The sequence below is a fragment of the Amorphotheca resinae genome, assembly GCF_003019875.1.
Source record: "Amorphotheca resinae ATCC 22711 unplaced genomic scaffold M430scaffold_7, whole genome shotgun sequence".
Classification (NCBI taxonomy): Eukaryota; Fungi; Ascomycota; class Leotiomycetes; order Helotiales; family Amorphothecaceae; genus Amorphotheca; species Amorphotheca resinae.
The window spans coordinates 1,660,266-1,682,048 of NW_020194477.1; the positions used below are offsets into that span (position 1 = coordinate 1,660,266).

The window sequence follows — 21,783 nt, forward strand, 5'->3', positions numbered from 1 at the left end:
AGATACCCGATCCGGATCATCGTGGCTTACCTACTTTGCCGGAAGCTCCAAACCAACAATTCCAAAACAACGCCAACCTCGCAATGATTCTCAGACAAAGCTGGCGCCTGCCAGTGCTCCTTCTTTCGGTATTCCTTGTACATCAAACATATGCTTCAATTGGAGATCGGCTCCCTGAATTTCACAGATGCGTTGAGGTACTAACATCGCTTGGCTACTTCAAACACCCGCTGATCAGATTTAGGTGTGCAAACATGAGAACTGCCCAAGCACGGCCATTCGTATGTTCTCCTTCTCCCTTTACCTACCTTGCTAACCCTCCCAGCCTTCTTGCGCCGCCTGCTTCTCTGGGATTGCCCAGCTGAATGTGACTATACCTGCCAGCACATAATCACCGAACAACGCGTCGCTGCCTCCGAGCCGGTCGTCCAATTTCACGGAAAATGGCCTTTCTACCGCTTCCTGGGCATGCAAGAGCCCTTCTCCGTCCTATTCTCTCTTTTCAACTTCCTTGCGCACTATAACGGCCGCTTGAAGGTCCTCTCCAACATTCCAGAATCGTACCCGATGCGCCGATACTACATCCTCCTCTCATACTTTGGAATGGGCAGTTGGGTTTTTAGTATGATCTTCCATACGCGAGATTTCAAGATTACTGAAGAGCTGGACTATTTTGCTGCTGGCGCAAGCGTTCTTTACGGCCTGTACTATACACCGATCCGAATCTTCCGGCTCGACTTGGGAGGGGAAAAGACGCAATCCATAGTCCGCCTGTGGACACTTCTCTGCATATTGCTATACACCGCACACGTAACCTACTTGAAGTGGTATTCATGGGATTACACGTACAACATGGCCGCCAACGTGGTGGTAGGCGTCATCCAGAACATAATGTGGAGTTGGTTCAGTTGGAATAAATACAAGGAGTCAGGTCGCTCTTGGACCATGTGGCCGGGACTCGTAGTTGCATGGGTTATACTGGCCATGAGTTTGGAACTGCTGGACTTCCCTCCATGGTTGGGTTGCTTGGATGCCCATAGCTTGTGGCATCTGGGTACTGTGGCTCCCACCGTCGTTTGGTACAAGTAAGCTCTATTCTACCACACTGAACTTGGGTTCTTGCTGATCATTTCTACTAGTTTCTTGCTTAAGGATGCGCAAGATGACATGGCTAAGCAAAGACTAAAGGCCTGAGACATTGAAATTGAAATGGGAGAGGTACACATAACTATTTGTTAATCCTTTGCACCTTAGCATTATCCTATGAATTCAGCCTAGGCTGCTCTCTCCAATCCTGATCTTCTGTCCAGGGATTAGATATCTCGAGCCCGTCAGGCTACCAGTGAAGCGCAGCATTGTATCGCCAAGCTCCCCTGAATATCAAGAACATAAATTGCCGACTTACAATGGAGCTTTGTTTTGAATTCAGGCCCTCTATGTTACAGTCAATCTGCGCTCTATGATTCCTCATTAGCTGAGACAGCTGCTGCGGCCCTGGGGGCTCGCCAATGGCCCTGTACTGGCTTCCCTCAGCTTTCTTCTCAAGAAAATCCACTTCCAGATACCCAGCCTTCTCCTTGCATCCATTCGTATTGTAGCACCTCTCTTGGTTTTCACTGTCCCAATGGGCTCTAAACCTCAAGGCCTATTTGTCCGAGAGCAAGCATCATCTGTAACTTTTAATGGATTAGGTTATAATTGTCGTTCGAAGCCAGTAAGCCTGGCTATTACACGAGAGGATCCGGGTCCCTTATGCCGTTACTGATTTCGACTTGCAGTTAATTTTCTTCCCTCTTGCTGAACCGATTAAATAAGCCTCATCATAATCAGACAGTGTAGTGAATTAGTTAAAGGAGATTCCGCCTAGATTCATATCAGTTTGTGTAGAATGCACATTTTTATTAATCGATGATGGAAAGTGAGTACCTATGGATAGCGATAAGGTGAACCTCTGTGGGGTGCTTTGTGGGGCTTCCCCGCGAGGAAATCCTACCTAGGCGGTGGCATTCAAGTTCGCGAAGTATCAACCATCCATTCGCAACACCACCTCCACTTCCTGTACATCCTACACCCACAAACAGCGCCCGCAATCTCCATACAGATATGGAGTCGCCTTCTTTGCGACAAGAAGATCTAAAAGCTTTGGATCAGACGCGTCAACGTCTTGCCCAGCTTTCGCGTACCATTGCATCTCTAAAAGGAAACATTCTACAAGAAAATCCTCTACCACCATGGTTCGTGGCCCCCTGCTGCTCTTCCTCACACGCACATCTGGATGCCACAGCCCTGACTCTATCCTCCCCGGACTTGTAAGCTGCGTGCTGATTTGGTTACCACTGCAGGGAGTCCATTCAGACATCCGCTGCGATCCTAAGCAACAACATGAATAGCATTGTTGAGCACTTGTCGAGGAACTCAGACATATTTAATCGGATGGTGGTCTACCCGACGACGAACTACCCCGGCTACACGCAAGAGCCGTTATTGAATCAACTGTTACAAAAGAAGTTGGACCTCTCGGTTCAGTCTTGGGTTGATGAAGCACGCGCCATACAAGATGGAGTTACGGAGAACAAGGAAGAAGATATGGAGGAACTCTGGACATGGGCTAAAGATTGGATTGGGCAGCGTGTGGCGACGTATATTCTGGAGGAGGCTGGCGATAATTACACGGTGGAGGAGAGGGAACAAGGCATTGAGAATGTCAATAGGGGTCTGAGGAGGAAGCTCGAGGAGGAGGAGAGCGAGGACGAAGATGAGGATGAGGAGATGGAGGGTGTTGGTGTCGAGGTTACAACGGTGGGCACGACGAGTAGCGGGGAGGTCAAATACGGGATGGAAGAGCTCAAGAAGAATCCGGACGCGAAGGTTAGGAGTGTGGACGAGATCTTAAGGTTTGCAACGAGTAGATCTCTTGTTGACCAAACAGCTAGAAATAGGTAATGGATCGCATCACATCTGGGCCAACGCTTCCTCGACTTTGCTCCGTGTCTTGACCTGAGATTCCCCAGTACGGCTGATGATAGGTATATTGCCGGCAGAACATTCAATCCTGCCATATTTGGAAGGCGGTAGATGAAAGATGGGGGAGATATCTTGGGACCTGACCTGACCCAATTCGAGCATTCCAAGTCGAATTCCCTGAATTCTTGCTGCTCTACATGAATTCCCCCTTTCCATCGTCCTTTTCCGCTCCTGGCGAGGGACATCTAGTTGCGCGACTCCAACCACAGGCTGTCTCCGCTCTCTCAAAGATCTCATTCCAGTACCCGCTCAAGCTCATCTCGCCCTCCCCTTCCGCTCATCAGAAGAGTGTTCTCGTCTTCCTACTCACATACGGAGGAGGACTCGTTGGCGGTGACCAAGTCCATCTCGTAATTGATGTCAAGCCCGGTGCCAAGCTCAGCATCGTCACTCAAGGGCACACGAAGATCTTCAAGTCCGCTTCACGTAATGTTATCACACGACAAAAGCTGAGTGTGAGCGTGGAAGCTGGAGCTGCGGTTTGCCTGCTGCCGGATCCGGTTCAGCCTTTTGAGGGGAGCGTGTACGAGCAGACTCAGATCTTCACCCTTGCGAAAGATGCCTCTCTTTGCCTCTTGGACTGGGTGTCTGCGGGGAGGACTGCGAGAGGTGAAGATTGGGATCTGGGCGTATGGAGTGGCCGGAATGATGTGTGGGCAGCAGCGGAATCTGGTCAGAAGCCGAGACTTCTCTTGAGGGACAAGGTCTTGCTCGAAGGGGATCGTGCTGGTGCGGAGGAGAAGGCGCTCAAGAAAAAGATGCAAGGACTGGGGATATTCGGCACTCTTATATTGAAGGGGCAGCTCGTCGACAGTTTGGCAGCCTTCTTCCTTGCAGAGTTTGCGGCACTGCCCCGAATTGGGGCCCAAGACTTCAGATCTCAAGAAAGACAGGCCAGGGATAGCGGGGCTACTCTTACAGAGCGTGAACTATGGAGACGGAGACGCCTCGAGCAGGAAAAGGCAGACGGTATACTGTGGTCAGCTGCAAAAGTCCGTGGCTGCACCGTTGTAAAATTTGGAGCCCGCACTGTTGAAGGCGGGCGCACATGGATTGGAAGCATGATCAAGGAGGAAACGTCTATTGAACGACACTTTGGAGAGGATTCCTTGATGTGTATCCGTTGATGGAAACTCATTCAGGGCAAGGCTCTGACGTGGATCGTGGATGCCTACGAAAGCTATCTTTTTATCCTCTTTTCAACACTCCGGAAACGATTTAATGGCCGCTTCCAGTAGATGTTCGAAGCAATTCGAGATGATCCTTTGAATCCTTTGAATCCGATGGGTACGGCGCAACGCACTTTGTTTGATATTCCTTTGTTTCGCATTTGGCCAGTTCTCTGGACCAAATCTTAGAAAGTAGTGCTTTAGGGTCTGAACTTGAGGTTGCAAACAAGGATCTCTGCATTTACGAGAGTCTCGAAGTTTGCATTCAACTATTAAAGTTGGAGTTCGAGACACAACATTCCAGACAGCATTCCATTCCATCATCACCAAAATCTTGAAAGGGCTGCCTAGGCCCGACGAACCCCGAAGAGAATTCATACGCAAAGTCTTCATCCCCAGAAATCAACTTCAACACTGAATTCTCACCTGCATCTACCTACTATCACGATGGCACCGATCCAACCGCGCTATATCCCTAAGGATACTGAATCACAATCATCGGCTGCATCCTCTATCCGCGTCCTGCGCGTATCAGATAATGGATCATTTATCGCATCTCCAATCCCGGAGATAATGATTAAAGATCCGAAGAAGAATACGATTACAACCCCTCTTGCACCTGTACTAATCCCCACAGCTGCAGTTTCCATCTCTCGTATCCTGAACCATCCAAACATCATCTCGCTCGTTGATATTACCCAGTCCATATCTACCTCGGGTCAATATATGGCAGGCGAATACGGTGACTTGACAATCTGGGAAGACATGGATGCGGGATGCCTCTCATACCTCCTACCGTCCCCTAACGCTCTGCCCGACTTCACCGACTCTGAACTCTGGCACGGGCTTGCCGCTCAGAATTTCCAGCGCTTCTCGCTCCCCGAATCTCTTTGCTGGCACGTTCTCTCGTCTATTTCACATGCGCTCTTATGGTTGCATCACGGAGTCAAGGAAACGGAAGGCATAACGGGAGAATTCATGAAGCATGATGATGACGTACAACCTATCCTAATCAGGGACATCTCCCCCGGTCAAATCTGGTTCAAGCATCCTAGAGCAGATGAGACGTATGGGGAGTGTAAGCTTGGCGGTTTTCAATGGGCAAAAGTCACTGGTGTTGTAGGAGGCAGGATCGCTATTGCAAGCCCAGTGGAAAATGCACCCAGAGAGAAGCAGTTTTATTGGGCTCCAGTATGTATTTGTTTCCTGCATTTGATCATCCGAATGTGTACTAATAGCGAGAGAAGGAAATCTACAATGCTACTTGTTCTTGGTCTCGCCCTAGCGAAATCTGGTCCCTTGGAGCCGTGATCTATACCATGATGACAGGGATTCCACCGCCTCGTTACTATGACTACAGGTGGCAAATCAGTCGCATGAACGATAAAGGCTTTTCCCAGGGGATAAGAGAAATCGTGGCTCAAATGCTAGATCCGAGCATGGCAATGAGACCCGACGCGCTGCAACTGGTCGACGAGGTCGAAAAAGGATGGAGGGTGTGGAGAGCTAGTACAGCAGAGGGGCAAGCGTATATTGATGTCAAAGACAAGCTTGTCCGCAAAGAGTACGAGAGTATGAAGGGCATAGAGGTACGGGGACGGGGATTCCTTCCTAGCTTGTAGTAGAAAGATAGAGAAAATGAAAGGGGGAGGTGGTTGTCTTCTTAGCTACGTCCATTTCTGCGATGTTTATCTCCTTTGATTCCTTAGTTCACCCTATCAAATAGCAGCCCTTATTAGCATTCACATTATCCATCCACGAGCAGTCCCATCCAGAATCCGAATGCAGATAGCCTGACGCCCGGTGTGACTAGAGACACTCCTGACCTGCCGATCCAATACCTGCCTAACCTCATCTGGAGGTCGGGAAATCCTCGGCACTCTCAGGCAACAAACCCCGGGCGGGGCGGAGCGGGGTGGAGCGCGATGAGCCAATAGCAACCGGATGTAACAGAGCTCGCAGCTCCGCCGTAAAAAGCTAGCTAATGATCTTAGACGTCGCTTTCAGACTACATCAAAGATACATTTTGGCCCATCGATCAATACTTACCAGGCATTGCTTCCTGAGCGGGAGCGTGAGAGAGGCTTCGCTTTGGAATATGCGCGGAGTGAATAGGTAGTGCTCAATAATAGCCAGCCTTACAGAGGAGTTTGGAGGATGTCTGTAATTCTTTGTACAGGTAAAGCTTACACCCACCCACCTCGCCCTCAACCACCCGTCTTGAAGAGCTCCCTGCCTCCCCTCTCTTCAAGATGGCGTGTTATTACAGACAGAGGGCTGATTCTATGACTGTTCTTGTAACAGCTGGTTACGATCATACAATTCGGTTTGCCGCCACCTCTGCTGCACCGCTCTGGACGTGTCACTGACCCCGCAATCAGTTTCTGGGAAGCTCTCTCCGGCATCTGCTCGCGCACTATCCAGCACCCTGATTCACAGGTCAACCGCCTCTGCATCTCTCCGGACAAGAGATTCCTCGCCGCCGCGGGCCACCACACCGTGAAACTCTACGACATCAAGTCGACGAACCCTAATCCGCTGCTTAGCTTCGAAGGCCACACGGGCAATATCACGGGAGTCGCATTCCATTGCGAGGGCAAATGGATGGTCACTAGCTCGGAGGATGGGACGGTCAAGATCTGGGAGACGAGAAGTGGCACTGTTCAGAGGAGCTATTCACACGGCTGTCCGGTCAATGATGTGGTGATCCACCCAAACCAAGGCGAGATCATCAGCTGTGATCGTGGAGGCAGCGTCCGCATTTGGGATCTAGCTGAGAACAACTGCTCCCACCAGCTCATCCCCGAGGAGGATGTCTCAGTCTCGAGCGTTACTGTTGCCAGTGATGGGTCTACTCTTTGCGCGGGAACTAACTCGGTGCGTTCGATCTACTACGGGCAGAAGATCTTTGCTAATATAATCCACAGGGCAGCGTCTACGTCTGGCACCTCGTTCAATACCGCGAGAAGACACAACTGATGCCCATAACCCACTTCAAAGCACACGCTCAATACATAACCCGGGTGCTGCTGTCTCCCGACGTCAAGCACCTCGCAACATGCAGCGCGGACCATACCGCTAAGATCTGGGAGGTCAAGGACCTTGACGCCATGATCCCCATCCCTGGCCAAGCCACCCCTGAGGTGCGGTCCTTCAAGCTCGAGAGCACTCTGACCGGCCATCAACGGTGGGTTTGGGACTGTGCCTTCTCAGCGGATTCGGCGTATCTGGTTACAGCCTGCAGTGATCATTATGCGCGCCTTTGGGAGCTGCACAGCGAGCAGATCATCAGGCAGTATAATGGACATCATCGGGGTGAGTATTTCCTTCAGGAGAGATAATGAGGGGCTTATATACTGACAGCTAAAACAAACAGGTCTCGTGTGCGTTGCGCTTAATGATTATTCTGAGGCTCGTTAGGGATTCATGGTGGGGGAATACATGGATGGCGTTGTAAGCTGGCATAAAGGATTCGCGTTATGGAGAGGCCGGTCTGCGACGGCATGCTCATATGGGCCTATCTGGCGTTGAGATCATACCCGGCGCGATCGATATTCCTGGATGCAGTCAGCTACCTACCTACAGTAGTAGTCATAATAAAGGATTTGTTTTCATTTGGCTTTTTACTCGGTGATGCCCGGTCTGTGCCTGGTGTGATAGAATATATGAATACGGTCTGTTGGTCTCCGCGGGAATAGGGGACTGAAGCGGGATCTGATTTATTCCTCGGTGTCTCCACTGGTCCGCGGGTCTTATATACCTATACGTTCTTGTTCGGACATTCGAGGTATCAGACAAATATATATTTACAGTATGATAACGGCCTCTGAAACTGGAGGTAGGCACGCATTTTACCTCACTATCAGTTACATGGAAGCATGGGGTAAGTAAGAATGGAAACACAATATCAAATGACCGGGAGGTTCGGCAACAAAGAGGCTCATCGGCAAAGGGTAGACTTTAGGTTACCGTAAAGCCGATATAGACGAAGCTACCTATATTTATCCGTCCGCCCCTCACACCCCGCTCCTTTATCCAGGAACGCTGGAACACTGGAACAGTGACATAACAACAGACCAGAATCAACATATCGATTCCCCCCACGACAACAATCGATCCAGGTCACCACATTGACCAGCAGCAGCCTCCTTACGCCCCTCCGCAGACTGCTGCTATGTCTTCAGCAAGCCCCAGACCCCGTCTGGAGCATCAGAACACAGCCGATATCATCGAGCACAACTATTTCAACGAGAACCAACGCCCCGCTGCGTTGGAAAAGCACACCGCTCTAGCCAGGGACTTCATCAATCTCCATGCTGCGGCTGGCCGGCGCGTGGTCCTGGTCACCTCTGGCGGCACAACCGTCCCGCTCGAGCGGCAGACGGTTAGGTTCATAGACAACTTCAGTGCCGGCACACGAGGGGCGACATCAGCAGAGTATTTCCTCGAGAAGGGATACGCGGTGATATTCCTGCACCGGCAATTCAGCCTGCTGCCGTACTCGCGCCATTACAGCCACGCCACCGACTGCTTCCTGGACTTTCTACACGAGGGACCCAACGGCAGCGTCGTGGCCAACGAGGAATACCGCGAGAAGATGCTCAAGGTGCTGCGCCAGTACACCTCCGCAAAGCGCGAGCGCCTGCTCCTAACCCTCCCCTTCACCACCATCAATGACTACCTGTTCGTCCTGCGCGCCGTCTCGCAGCTGATGAGGCCCCTGGGCCCGTCCGGCCTGCTCTACCTCGCCGCCGCCGTGTCCGACTTCTTCGTCCCGCCCGAGCGCATGGTCGAGCACAAGATCCAGTCCACGAACGCGGTCGATACGCCGACCGAGAGGGACGCAGAAGCCGCGGCCGAGAACGAGAAGGGGAGCGAGGAGGAGGCCTTCGACAACTTCGACTCCTCGCCATCGGTCCCGCGCAGCAAGCGCCTGATCATCGACCTCGATCCGGTGCCTAAGTTCCTCAAGAACCTAGTCGATGGCTGGGCGCCTGAGGGCATGATCGTCTCTTTCAAGCTGGAGACCGACCCGGCGATCCTCGTGCACAAGGCCCGCTACTCGCTGGAGCGCTACCAGCACCACCTCGTCATCGGGAACCTACTCTCGACGCGCAAGTGGGAGGTCGTGTTCGTAGCGCCAGGCCAGAAGGATCGCTGGATCCGCGTCCCTCAGCACCGGAGGAAAAAGACGGCCAGCACTGTGGGGACCAGCGTTCCTGTCGTAGGACCGAGCGAGGACGAGAAGCCGCTGGATCCTAAGGATCTCCCGGAAGGCGAGCCGGAGATCGAGATCGAGAGCCTGATCATCCCGGCCGTCGAGGAGTTGCACACGAGTCATATCAAGAACTTCGTGAAGAGACAGTCACCGTGAAACGGCTACTGTCCAATTTCATGAGTAAGTCTACGCATTAGGGGTGGGGCGAAGATCATCGTCATAATGCTGCCGGCGGTTCCTCTGATCACCATGGAGCCGCTTCAGAATAGAAGACTCTTCCTTGGAGGCTACTCAGAGGATGGGTAATTCAGGGTATTGAAGCCCTGCGGGGAGGGTTCAAGGACTCGAGGAATTGGGCACAGCTCGTAGCGTATACACACGCCTTTGATGACCTTTTGAGAGCCTATCAACGGGGTTACTACACACGACCGACTACACGCACAACTTCCGGCTTGGAACTATAGTAAAAGTAATGCCACAAGTTGCTGGAAAGGTATCTCTAGTTCAAGTCAATATCCACGAATGCCCAGTCCAAATCCATACCCAATCCAGTCCCAGATCTACTTGCTTTAACTGTCATAGATCTGTGAAGAGACCACTATCTTCGCATGCTAAAGCGCTCCATAAAACACAGATGCCAAACCCCGCATTTCGCCTACTATCAAAGAAAGTTCATATCTCGTTCCAGTATACAGATTTCCTTGTCGAGATCTCATCTCTGCCCTCCAGTACTTATCCACATCCAGTGTCTTTAATTACTGTCGGTAAGGAGCTCTCGGCGCACCCATAAGGCCCCCCTGGCTAGGGCCATATTCCTGTGGACTTCCTCTCCCATTCAAGTTATTAACATACGGCGCCGGACTTGCCAACCTGGCTGGCCCTTCTCTCTCCCTAGAACCATTCGGCGTTCCCCTTCCCCCATTCACGGGGCTACTACTCATCCCCATTGCGCCCATTTGTGGGTTCAGTGGCGGGCCGTTGGAGGCGGACGGAAGAGCGCGGAAACTGGGATCTGTCATATTACGAAATTGTTGACCTTGTCCGGAGGCATAGGACGGCACGGCAGCTGGTGTGGATCGTTGGTTCGAATTATAAGGTGCAGCGGAAGCGGATCTCTGATCCATGTTGTAGGGTGCGGCGGAAGTGGACCTTTGGTTTGGATTGTATGGTGCAGCGGATATCGATCGTTGTTCCGGGCCATAAGCCACATAATTACTATTGCCGTTTGATGGAAATTGTGGAGCGGGGGGACCAGAAAGTCCCGGAGCTGGGGAGGAACGACCATACTCCACGCCAGGCCCAGGAGCAGGAGATGAGCGACCATCGGGTGAGTAAGGATCGAACGGTGTTCGCCGACCCATACTTGCGGCGCCAGGTATGCTGGGGTTTCCACCAGGCATGGGTCTGTTATAGGGATCTATGGGATCTTGCCTTATTGCCGACGGGCTTCTCTGGCTGCCAATATCAGTGTAAGAGACTGGCGATTGTGTATAGCCTCTGTCGCCCATGGCGGATGGCATTCGTGGTGGGCCGACAGGAGGGCCACGATTCCACGGGCTGTTTTGAGAGTTGTTTGTCATGGTGCGTTGGGGTGCAGCTGGGAACCCGCTTGTGTCGAGGGGAGGGAGGGATGGGGCTGGAGAGGCAGGACGGCCATAACCCATATCAGAGGCATTGCCGAGGAGCGAAGCATTCGAAGCGTAACTCCTATTGGAGTTTCCAGTGGCGTTTCTTGAAGGCAATGGTCGTTTCTGATCCAGCCGATCCAATTCGAAAGCAGGCAATGCAGAGCTTGGGGTGCCAGGTCTAGATGAATACAATGGCAACGTCGCCATGGTATCATTGCGACTGAGCATCGGCATATTTGGAAGCTTATCATCCTTTGCATCAAAGAGCATAGGAATCGTCGCCTGTCTTCCAATGGGAACATCGCCGTTCTTAATGGCCTTCTGGTCTGCTTTCCTCCGTTTCCTCTCTTCCTCTTCCAAAGCCTTGTTGACCTTCGCGGAAACGATCTTGGCCAACCGACTATTAATTTTCCGTTCACAGTAGCCGGACAACCCACCGTCGGCATTGGGGATGTAGTGCCAGAGGAAGAAAACATAAAACAACACCCCGAGAATGAGGGAAAGGGCGCCAAAAATCCAAACGATGAGAGTAAAGACCATACCACTAAGAATGACGGCTTGTTGGTGGTCCTGGCTTGCAAGGACTTCAATCTTCTGGAAGAAATCTAAGAATCCTTGACCGACATTGGTCGCGGTTGTTGGATCGAGGTTTGCCTTGAAGACGGAGTAAAGCGTGATGGCGTTGATGGCCTTTTGTGGGCCTTGGCAAAAGATGATTCGAATCCAGGCTGCAGTGGTTAGAAGTGTGCCAGATTCAGTGGGTTGAGAGCTTACACTGAAAAGCGAAGTAGGTGAACAACGCGACATACTCCGCGCCCTTCTTACTCTTCGTCAACTCAGCAAAGACCAAGAACCTTTTCCATCCTCTTCCTTTCTTTCCCTGTTTGATACACTCCAGTCTCACTGCCAAAGGGTCCAAGTAGCTCTCCGCGACAGCACCTCGTCTCATGACGTGCCATGCGCGGAGGTGTTCGAAGGCCAAATTGACCCAGGATGCAATGATACATGCCGAGAAAAGCCATTTGGAGATCTTAAAGGGGATGATGGGTTTGACCTCTCCGGACCAACGATTGAATGCGAGGAGATTGACGGCAGTGAAAACATCGACAGCGTAGACGGCGGTCGAGATGAGGAGCGAGACCCAGAGGTATCCGTATGCGAAAGGGGTGAAGCAGGATGTAGATTTAAAGTCGTTGAGACTCTGCAATGGGGTTAATCAGGGTGGACCATGGCATTCAGATCGGGAGCACCTACGATGAAATCCCATTTCTGATCGGCTCGAATATCGGCCTTTTTGACTCGGCCTGAGCAACTCATTATGTATTTGGGACAGTATTACTTTCTCTAGATGGTCCTGCCAATGCACAGCTCCTGGCTGAAGGCGAGGGTATGGCGCCTAGATTGACCCTGACGGGGAGGGAATGTTGGAATGAAGGAGTGTAGTTCGTGGATTGCCAGTCGGGCGTGGTCCGTCGGGAATCGAGTTTAAAGATCGAGACAATCGCAAACACGAGTCGTTCTCCGCCTGCGAAGTAAACGACCGTGTGCGGATTGACTGCTGGACGTCGAATTGACTTGACGTTCGATAGGTAGACGGATGGGTGGTTTGTGATGTAGAGGGACGAGGGGAGGGAGGAGGGGAATGCGAAGGAGAGGAGTGAAGCAGCAGCAGGGGGGATGTGCTTCTTGCGAGACTGCGATCGACTTCGTATTGCTGACGGCCTCTCGAGCGGCGGGACAGTAACGACTAACGAGTGTCTCTATTGTTCTTGACGGCAAGAGAGCCAGACAACAATGCCGTGGTCGTAGTAACTGAGGGCAGATCACAATAGTGAATGATCCCCGAGCGGTGGGTTTGATAATTGATTGATCCGCAGATCGTGTCGCATCAGAGAGCGATAGGGAGTGGGACGTCGAAACAAGCGCCTAATCTCCTGGATGAGACGCAACAAGTTCAGAGTTCAAAAAGATGCAAATGAGTGACGATGGGATTCACCCCAGAGTGATGGACGCTGCAGAGAATGAGAGAGGGAGAGAGAGACGGCGAACAAGAACATGAAGTCTTGAGGGAGACAATGGAGATGATGGAGAAGGGAGAGAGGGATGATGGGTCTCGAGATTGATGCCTTAGCATTCAGGCGCCGCATGACTCGGCTGTCCCTGAGCCTTGCCCCTTCTGGGGATAGTGCCGCACCGTTGCACGCTAACTCCTTTTATTATGGAGTACTCCAGACGGACCGTACCTAGTGCGCAGCCGAAGATAACTACGGCGGGGCATACTACCCACTTGGCATCGCGTATCAAACGATTTAAAACTCCCCGAGTCCCCGTTCATCCCATCATCCCAACCTCCTCCTATCATCATATGATACTTCGTTCGTATGGCTACCAGATGGATCCGTATAAAGGAGGAGAGACAGCACAGCGCCAGCGCAATCGATCAATCAATCAATCAAGTTCCAAAGGATTGTGAAGCCTGTCACTCGTATCGCCCTGGCGCTCTCGCTTCTCCCCAATCAAACACGAGTCCCCTTCCACCATGAAACTGCGCCGGAGCCACCAGAACCAGGGCTTGGTCACGTGAACTGGGACGCAGAAAACATGCCAGAACAAGAAGAGTCATCAAGAGGAGAGAGTGTGCAATATAAGGAAAAGGTAATGTGGGTAGGTCGGTATCAAGCGATGCAAACACTCCTTTTCTAGTTCCCATTTCACCATGTCCGTGTCAATCACGTGTCCCACCCCGACCCGTTGCCCCCCAACCCTCACAACAGTTCCCCCTGAGCTGCTTCTCCGAATCATCTCTTTCCTCCCAAACTCCAGCTCTTTTCTCCTCCTCACACAGACCTCGTCCGGTCTCCGTCATTTCTTCACCTTGCATGCCTCTCAGATCTGCAACAATTTCATCCTCTCCCACTTCTCCTTCGAAGCCTCCCTCCTCCGCTCCGAGATCAGAGATGGCTGGCTAGTGCCCACACACCGCGCCATCCTACTCGAAGAAGGCCTCCTCCTCGAGCGGAAGAGAAGAGCGTGCCGGGTCTGTGGGCAGGGAGTATCAAGGTCCAGTGTACAAACCCTTATCCCCGAACCAGACATTCTCTTAGATCAAAAAGCCTGCCCCCATTATCCATCATTTCTGCCCCCGGACTGCGGTGATAGAGATCACGCGGAGTTGCGATTCGGGCTCTCGACGCCCGGACCGCAGTACATGAGATTCTTGGAGGAGTATGGCAGGGAACTCAGAATCCGTGGCGAGCTGGCTGGCCTCCTCACCGCATCTCCAATCTCCGACATATCCTCTCTATCTGACGAGGGAAACAGCGAGGAAAGTAATAGAGAGACCGAGTTTGAGTGGCAGATCTCTACATACGCAGTTCGTCCGTACCTTAGGAGGTTGGATGCGCTGAGAGGTAGCGATAGATCTTGTGGCATTTCGTGTGATGTTGCTTCTTCGGCATCAACCATCACTCCACAAACGTCCAAACTCAGTCTAGGCCGAAAGGTAATTGCAAAGACTTTCCTGGGGAAGATTTTAGGGTTGGAGACGGACGTGAAGCAGGAACGAAAGAGGGTGTTTGGCGAGCTTTCCCAGGGGTCTCGGGAGAGAATCATGAGTGAAATAAGGAGGAAAGATGGCTTCTGGAGAGACGACACGAGCGCCGCGCTACTTTGGTATTTTGGTATTGATGGTGTGGGAGGATTGGGCCCTCCTTCTCCAACTTCAATATCTCTAGCCCCTCCAGCTCCAAAAGAAGAAAAGGTAACATATCCCTCTTCGAGTCATTTTTCGATCATATATTGAGGCTAATGCCACGAATAGGAGCGGAAAACCAAAGATATGGTGAGAAGCATAAAGGAGAGGGCGAAGAAGGTAGAGCAGAGGGTGCGTTCGACACTTGTTGCATCTTCCGGTCGAATGATCAATTCTTTTGTCCATGGGGGTTGCTTTGGGAAGAAGGGGTATGAAAAACTTTGAGATTCTTACTTTTCCTCTCATCGGTATATTGACATTTCATCGTGTATGAATACAAGGAGCGTCAACGCGAGAGCTCTAAATCAGAGTCTGAATGTGTGTGGTTTTGGATTCCCGCAAAGAAGCTGCTGAATAACAGGAGGATCTGTAAAGAATTGGAGGCACCGTGCGTCAGGTTTGCGGAGTTGCTGTGGATTATGAGACACTTCATACCTGCATTACCCACAGAGCTGGTATGGGAGGAGAACTCATAGAGTTATCAATACTGTTCCCATGCACGCCGCGCCTTCGTCCCCCACCCTCCGGGTTCCTTTCCCCCTCTTCTCACAAAAATCACCACGAGACGCGGTGACGTGGAACAGTCTATGTAATTCCAACGGGCGTATGCAGATGTTTCATTCGGTCATATATAGGTAATCAAGTCGTCTATCTTCCCAACAGTACGCCTCAAACAAGAGATGAATTGCTCTCCTTACGCAACATCGAGATCAATCGTGAATAGAACATCTTTCGATGTCTCAATCGTAACCCAGTCTTCCCTCACATGGTTGCTAGTGCTGACCTGACCTCCAAACTCCGTCAACCAGTCCGTGACGTCCCATTCTAGCCCATGCGTAGTGATGATTGAAGGCTCTTTCAGCGGGATAATGCCAATATGTTTTCCCAAGCCCAGGTTCGACGAGCCATCACGGACCTGGATCCGATGGGTCCCAGCCTTCAAGACAAAGGTTATGGCTTCGCTGGACAAGAGGAACATCTTGCCTGCCGTATACCCCGGTTCTTTCTGGAAGGTGAAGAGATGATGCAGCGTGGACAGGCCTTGGTCGACCCGCCCTCCCAATCCCCCGAGACACACAATGTCCCGAATCTTGGGGCCTCCTTTGACTTTCCGAAGAGCCGCTTGCCGCGCCTCAGATCTCGACGGGGTAAAGGTAGCATCTTTGGGAACTTCAAAGGTCTTGATATACCGCACGGCTTTTGTGAAATCCGTAGAATACTGATCGCCATAACTGATGAGCTCGCTACCGTGCTCAAGCCAATACTCTCGAATCTCTGGACGGAGTGAATCCAAGTCCCCAATGACGGTATCGAGACTCAGAGCCCCGGCCAGGTCCTGAGGTGCGGCCAGGTCGTGGACGCGGTTAGCTCCTCCATCGGCTCCAACATGGTAAACGGCATTCCTCCAGACTTTGGAGTAGAACGCGGCTCGGAGCTCTAGGGGCTGGTTGAGGACAATGAGGCCAAACCCTTTATATTCTCCAGCATCGTCTGAGAAGATAGCAGAGGGATACCAGGTGACCGTCTCAGCCGCTTCTGCCATTGAATTTTTACAGACAAGACCACACCGGGGAAATATCGACGTGGGAATCCGATACTGAGGAACTCTCCTCAGTTAGAGAGGGGATTGAGAGAATGTGATACCCAGTTGCGAAATAAATAAAATATAGAAACATGTACAGCAGCCCGAAGTCCTGTCTCCAATATCCATAAGTCGCAGAACCAGGGTCCAGGGGATCAGTGGGTCGACCGGCTTATATAAGCGGAATATGAAGACGACCCCCGAAGCTCATGCCGTTGAGCCTCAATATCTGAATTGAACCCCACACCCTTTGACCATCGGCCTTTGACTGTCCGACCTTGAGTCTTGTTCTTCTACTTATAACAGTTCTTCTACTTATAACAGTACTTCTACTCATAACAGTACTTGTACTCATAATAGTGTTTCTAGTTACAACCGTGCTTCTACTGGTGACAGTAATTATTTTCATCAGTGTCTTCGGGCCATTCCTCCTAGTGATTAATAAAAGGACAGAGTCTAAGTAGAATACGATAATCTAGCATCGGACACTTAAATGAGCAAGTGGGAGGTAGTTTTTTTAATGAATCGCAATTGCTTTTGTAACATCAACGCAGTATGTGTGGTATCTTTAAGAACAGGTGTCCAGGTACCGCAACGCCGTTCCCATCCCTAGCAAATCCTCATGACCCTATCCCCTCCCAGTATGCAACCGTATGACTCCCCTGCCCTCCCAAATCAAATATTGGCACGCTTGATGGGCTCGACCGTCTCGAGAGCTCCATCCTTCATAGCAGCCTCCTCCAAACGAGCGCGCTCGCCGATCTTGCGAAGGTGTGCAAGGAGGTAGTTGCTCTCCAGTCCACTGCCACGGCTTTCGCTCTGGACAAGGTACTGCAAGTCGGCCATGTTGATGTGAGAAGCTTGGTGCTCACCGATCTCTTCCTTGGCGTCCTCGCCCTCGGTATCACGGATAATCGTGCTGCAACCCTCCTTGGGACAGACCCAGCTTCCATTCGGTCCAGTCGCCTCCGTGCTAGGAAGCATGACGGAAGTGAGTTCAAGATTCAGCTTTGACTGGGCGTGGGTGCCTTCTTCATGATCAGATACGAAGAGGCTGTCCATTGCTCCCCACATGGCTTCATCTTCATCGTCGCTCACATCACCCATCTCCGGCTCTAAGAGCTTTCTCTTCTTTGCACGACCACCATTGCCAAGAACAGCATTTGGAAGCTTGCCCGACGGAGCAGAACTAGCGTCAGTCATTTCATTTCCAGTATTGGAGCTGACCCCAGTTGGGCGCAGTCCCGGATTCTTTCCGCTGCGCTGAACGGAGGTCTTAGCCGCTAGGGACTGGGATTTGAGAGGTTCAGGTGTTGTCAATGAAGAGGATGTATTGCTTGGACCATCAAGACCAGAATTGGTTCTCTTCTTGCTGACAGGTCTCTTCCTGTCGATGACTTTATTGCGCGGCTTAAGGACCATTTGACGTGCCAGTCGACACTGTTCCGCAGGGACCTTCTTCACGTCGGGATCCTCTTTCGACTGGTGATCCTTTGCCGAATTGTCCTTGTCGTTGGGCTCCTCTGGGGAAGGGTCAGGCAGGTCAGACAGCGCAGCTTGCTTTACGAGCTGCTTGTATAATTTGATGCCCTTCCATTCACCTATCGGCAGCAAATCGACTATTTCCTTAGCGTAGCAACGGACAATCGCTTTCGCTTCGGATTGTTCAAGTTGAAGATCGTGATAGAGTGCGGTCCAAACCGAAGCCATCGACAACTTATCGGCGGCTTTCTTTGCCTTAAGATCAAGGATGAGACGATGGATTGTTTCGATGGTTGAAGGAGCTCCAGCGGTGATTTTCTGACGGCGCTCGTAATCCTTAATCTTTCCAGAGTCTGTAGCACCGGCCACCGGAGGGGTAGAATTGTTTCTTGTGCGGGTGCCAGACGTGTTCGGGATTTCTGGCTTAGACGGAGGTAGGATAATTCCAGAGTTCTGAAGCGTTGTACGATGGATGTCCTGTGGAGGGTCAACAAAACGAGCTTTTCTAGATCTCCTAAAACTTACTGGACACTCATTTGCGAGCCATTTGAAGAACGAGGTGCCGATCCAGTTAACATTGTCATCGAGCTTTAACATCTGCGGGAGGAGAAAACCGGCATGCGCCTTGATTTTGGCAGGTGTGTTCTCCTTCAACAGGTGGCCACCCTCAAGATCTGCGTACTGCAAAGCATCAACATCAGCCAGGTATCGGACCTCGACAGAATGGCCTACCTTCGCAAAGACCTCGTCAACGGGGCCCTTCTGGAACTTTTTTCCCGATTGCTCATGTATCTCGGTGACAAGGTAGTAAACATAGAGGCCTTCCATCATCTTGGCGTATGTGGGCTCGTACTGAGAAGATGGCCTAACCTCAAACCATCGGCGCTGGCCCATAGCCCAGATGGTACTCGGTCCCCAGCCCACGGAGTAGGACTGAGTGATAAACGTGATCCACTTGCCATTGTACTCGGACTTCTTCACTGCGATACTGTGAGCGCAAGACTGACATACCCGGTGCTGGGTTGACTTACAGTGATGGATCTCGGGTTCGTCCTTCGGAATGACCAGCCGTCCACGGACCAAGAGCTTGCCCTTGATTGTAACTTCGAGCAAACTCTCCAAGGTCTTGCCGTCCATGCTGTAGACGGTCACGTCTTCCAAGAGGTAGACCGGGAAGGTCTCCTCATTGGCGTCCTTGGCAACCGCCTTCAGGACTTCATTCTCGTCGCGGTAGTCTCGGGTCTCCAGGCCGTCGCCATCGCCAGAGGAGATGGTGGACGTGGTCGACGGGCGGCGGCGTCGAGGCATTGTAGCGAAGGGTCGGGTATCGAGGTGGATGTTTGTTTGTTGATGGGTGAAGATCGGAACAACGTCGGGTTTACTTCGGGTTAACTGCGGATGTGGAAGAGTGGAGGGGAAATTTTGGGACAGATATATGAAATCCGGCACACAGTGAATTGCGAGTCCAAATCAGCGGCTACGCGTCCGCAGAACAAAGAGAAGATCGCAACCGCGACGGCCGGCCTTTTTTTTCAGGTGTCGATCCCGATAGCCGATAGCCGATAAGCCCTGACGATAAACGATAAGCGATAACAGTCGGCGAATTTCTCCCCGACCGCCGAGCTCCCTTACCGACGAGGCTACACGGCTACTCACACAGGACGGACCTAGGGCCTGCCGACTGATTACCGGCTCGTGCTGCATATTTTCCGTCCACCACCACGGCCTTGAATTCTCTTCTCCACACCAGACGCCCGGCGAATGTCGGCCAAGCACTTTTGGAGAATGACGAAAGGCAAGATCATGGAGGGCGTCTTTGGTAATTATCCCCTGCGCAGTTATTTTCTTTTCCATGTTCGCTCAACTGACAGCGCTACAGCCATCAACAAGCCGTCCATGATCTCCTCAGCACAAGTGTTGCGCGATTGCCAGCGCGCTTTCAACCCTTCCGAGCTCTTTGCTCCCTGGATCGCGGCTGAGACCTCTCTGCGCAATCGAGAATCGCACAATCAGCGCAAAAGACGCAGGGATAAAAATTTGCAGGTCAAGATTGGGCACGGTGGGACATTGGACCCCCTGGCGACTGGAGTCTTGATTACAGGCGTTGGGAAGGGAACGAAAGACTTGCAGCAGTTTCTACTGTGCACCAAGACATACGAAGCGGTGGTACTATTTGGTGCGAGCACGGATACCTATGATCGCCTTGGGAAGGTCCTTAGCACAGCGCCGTACGAACATATCACAAAAGAATCAGTGGAGAAAGCTTTGGAGCAGTTTAGAGGGAAGTTCATGCAGTTGCCGCCGTTATTCTCTGCCTTGAAGATGAATGGAAAGCCATTGTACGAGTACGCGCGAGAGGGGAAACCAATCCCCAGGGAGGTCCAGAGGAGAGAGGTAGAGGTCTTGAACTTGGAACTGGTAGAGTGGATGGAAGGAGGAACACATTCCCACAAGGCACCATTGGAACGCGCAGGACATGCGGAGATTAATGTCGCACGGCAGCTATGGAAGCAGGAGGGTGCGCTGCCAGCTAGCACAGATGCGGATGAGGATAGCAAGGAAGGTCCCGAAAGCAAGAAGCGGAGGCTAAGTGACAGTCAAGACAATCTGGTTACGGATCGCCCGAGTCCAAAGCACAGGAAGTTGCTCTCGTCAGAAGAACCCATCATGTCTGGGGGGCTCGCGGCTTCAGATTCAGCTTCTACACCTCAAGCAGCAGGGGAAGAAGCTTCGGCACCTGTTGTAAAGGGCCCTCCAGCAGCGAAACTTCGAATGACAGTGACATCTGGGTTCTACGTCCGCTCTCTCTGCCACGACCTTGGTGCAGCGGTTGGATCCGCCGCTCTGATGGCCGAGTTGGAGAGGACACGGCAAGGGGAGTTTGAACTTGGGAAAAATGTCCTTGAATATAGCGATCTTGAGCAAGGGGAGAAGGTGTGGGGGCCGAAGGTCGAGGCCATGCTTGATTACTGGTACTACAAGGGAAAGACCCCTCGTGACAATCCCGCCAAGGACGTCGAGGATGAGGTCAAGATGAAGACGGAGGCCGAGGCCGAGGACGAGGTCAGGGTGAAGACGGAGGCCAACTGCTAGTAGTGGCAGCCCCGAGGGAAAGGATCTTTCGACAAATGGCACGACTGTTGCAGCAGTCTGAAGTAGGAGAAGACGCCGGTGGCTAATGGGCCTGCGATCGCGGTCGTGGATACGTTCAACTCCATAGTTCTGCGGGGCAAACTCCACATAAGCCTCATAAGGGTCGGGTGGTTTATTACAAATCTACAAGTATCTGGGAGGAAACACTGGCGAGGGTCGGCGTTGCAAGTATAATAGACAGAACAAAAGGGAATCCCAACTTTTCTTTGTCTTTTGCCCATTCCCTCTCACTCCCTCGACAGCAAGACAATAGGCAATGTGCAAGACTCTTAGATGATGTTGCTTGACCTGGGTGCATAGAGTACTAAGGTAGTGTAATCGATAATGATAGATGATAGATGATCGACAGATGATAAAAAACGCGGTGGTTTTATACGGGCTACTGCAGTATTTTATCGTAATTATCCACGCTAGTCCAAGGGTCGACGCTCACCGCCCGCCAAAATCTGCAAAACCTGCAAAATCGCAAAATCCGCGTGTGCGGGATTATTATGTTTGTTTTCTTGGAGACGCCCATACTGCCCATTCCTTTCGACCTCGAGTAGTAACGCCCTGGACAGTTCTGTTTTGCAGGCATCGTGCCACTGCGCGAATTTAGAGTCGGGAAGAGCTCTTGGCGTTGGGCCTCAAGATCCTCTCTCCTTGACACCGCCTCTTTGCAAATGCTATGCTGCCTCGATAGCAGCCCCCCCGACACCGGTCGATGATTCACGTCACGAACAACACCATCGACTTCTCTCTACATTCACTCCGGTTCCTCTCGATGGCGTCCTGAG

At 51.7% G+C, this 21,783-nt stretch overlaps 10 protein-coding genes across 10 annotated transcripts; 7 read left to right on the top strand and 3 right to left on the bottom strand.

Annotated features, from left to right (window-relative positions):
- Positions 1-336: 336 nt before the first annotated feature.
- M430DRAFT_102898 (hypothetical protein) lies at positions 337-1,194 on the top strand (the record flags this gene model as incomplete). Its single annotated transcript, XM_024860827.1, has 2 exons — positions 337-1,085; positions 1,140-1,194. Coding segments are annotated over 2 exons (804 nt in total), but the record flags the coding sequence as incomplete, so codon positions are not given.
- Positions 1,195-2,103: 909 nt separating this feature from the next.
- On the top strand, positions 2,104-4,151 carry M430DRAFT_20006 (hypothetical protein; the record flags this gene model as incomplete). Its single annotated transcript, XM_024864197.1, has 3 exons — positions 2,104-2,234; positions 2,343-2,905; positions 3,124-4,151. The coding sequence occupies 3 exons, from the start codon at positions 2,104-2,106 to the stop codon at positions 4,149-4,151; spliced, it is 1,722 nt and encodes a 573-aa protein (XP_024720552.1).
- A 489-nt stretch (positions 4,152-4,640) lies between these two features.
- Positions 4,641-5,815, top strand: M430DRAFT_51367 (hypothetical protein; the record flags this gene model as incomplete). Its single annotated transcript, XM_024868213.1, has 2 exons — positions 4,641-5,384; positions 5,441-5,815. 2 exons carry the CDS (start codon positions 4,641-4,643, stop codon positions 5,813-5,815), a joined length of 1,119 nt encoding a protein of 372 aa, XP_024720553.1.
- Positions 5,816-6,211: 396 nt separating this feature from the next.
- Positions 6,212-7,799, top strand: M430DRAFT_123027 (hypothetical protein). Its single transcript, XM_024861867.1, has 5 exons — positions 6,212-6,372; positions 6,498-6,519; positions 6,575-7,070; positions 7,121-7,508; positions 7,570-7,799. Exons 1-5 carry the CDS (start codon positions 6,351-6,353, stop codon positions 7,611-7,613), a joined length of 972 nt encoding a protein of 323 aa, XP_024720554.1. The 5' UTR covers positions 6,212-6,350; the 3' UTR covers positions 7,614-7,799.
- A 434-nt stretch (positions 7,800-8,233) lies between these two features.
- On the top strand, positions 8,234-9,683 carry M430DRAFT_35612 (hypothetical protein). The gene has a single exon (XM_024866773.1). It carries the CDS (start codon positions 8,368-8,370, stop codon positions 9,565-9,567), a length of 1,200 nt encoding a protein of 399 aa, XP_024720555.1. The 5' UTR covers positions 8,234-8,367; the 3' UTR covers positions 9,568-9,683.
- Positions 9,684-10,166: 483 nt separating this feature from the next.
- On the bottom strand, positions 10,167-12,356 carry M430DRAFT_28756 (hypothetical protein; the record flags this gene model as incomplete). The annotated part of the gene is made up of 3 exons (XM_024865818.1): positions 10,167-11,767; positions 11,814-12,240; positions 12,294-12,356. 3 exons carry the CDS (start codon positions 12,354-12,356, stop codon positions 10,167-10,169), a joined length of 2,091 nt encoding a protein of 696 aa, XP_024720556.1.
- A 1,399-nt stretch (positions 12,357-13,755) lies between these two features.
- Positions 13,756-15,015, top strand: M430DRAFT_51371 (hypothetical protein; the record flags this gene model as incomplete). The annotated part of the gene is made up of 2 exons (XM_024868214.1): positions 13,756-14,799; positions 14,860-15,015. The coding sequence occupies 2 exons, from the start codon at positions 13,756-13,758 to the stop codon at positions 15,013-15,015; spliced, it is 1,200 nt and encodes a 399-aa protein (XP_024720557.1).
- A 214-nt stretch (positions 15,016-15,229) lies between these two features.
- M430DRAFT_35614 (hypothetical protein) lies at positions 15,230-16,482 on the bottom strand. Its single transcript, XM_024866774.1, has one exon. It carries the CDS (start codon positions 16,331-16,333, stop codon positions 15,485-15,487), a length of 849 nt encoding a protein of 282 aa, XP_024720558.1. The 5' UTR covers positions 16,334-16,482; the 3' UTR covers positions 15,230-15,484.
- A 565-nt stretch (positions 16,483-17,047) lies between these two features.
- On the bottom strand, positions 17,048-19,162 carry M430DRAFT_51373 (hypothetical protein; the record flags this gene model as incomplete). Its single annotated transcript, XM_024868215.1, has 4 exons — positions 17,048-18,331; positions 18,380-18,535; positions 18,587-18,834; positions 18,886-19,162. 4 exons carry the CDS (start codon positions 19,160-19,162, stop codon positions 17,048-17,050), a joined length of 1,965 nt encoding a protein of 654 aa, XP_024720559.1.
- A 453-nt stretch (positions 19,163-19,615) lies between these two features.
- On the top strand, positions 19,616-20,827 carry M430DRAFT_82725 (hypothetical protein; the record flags this gene model as incomplete). Its single annotated transcript, XM_024869606.1, has 2 exons — positions 19,616-19,673; positions 19,734-20,827. Coding segments are annotated over 2 exons (1,152 nt in total), but the record flags the coding sequence as incomplete, so codon positions are not given.
- Positions 20,828-21,783: the final 956 nt, after the last annotated feature.

Bases quoted from the DNA above. Each gene is read 5' to 3' on its own strand.
- M430DRAFT_35614 (XM_024866774.1), bottom strand. From the start codon at position 16,333: ATGGCAGAAGCGGCTGAGACGGTCACCTGGTATCCCTCTGCTATCTTC.
- M430DRAFT_123027 (XM_024861867.1), top strand. From the start codon at position 6,351: ATGTCTGTAATTCTTTGTACAG. The intron at 7,071-7,120 runs GTGCGTTCGATC...TATAATCCACAG, and splicing joins TTTGCGCGGGAACTAACTCG to GGCAGCGTCTACGTCTGGCA. The intron at 7,509-7,569 runs GTGAGTATTTCC...TAAAACAAACAG, and splicing joins GTATAATGGACATCATCGGG to GTCTCGTGTGCGTTGCGCTT.
- M430DRAFT_35612 (XM_024866773.1), top strand. From the start codon at position 8,368: ATGTCTTCAGCAAGCCCCAGACCCCGTCTGGAGCATCAGAACACAGCC.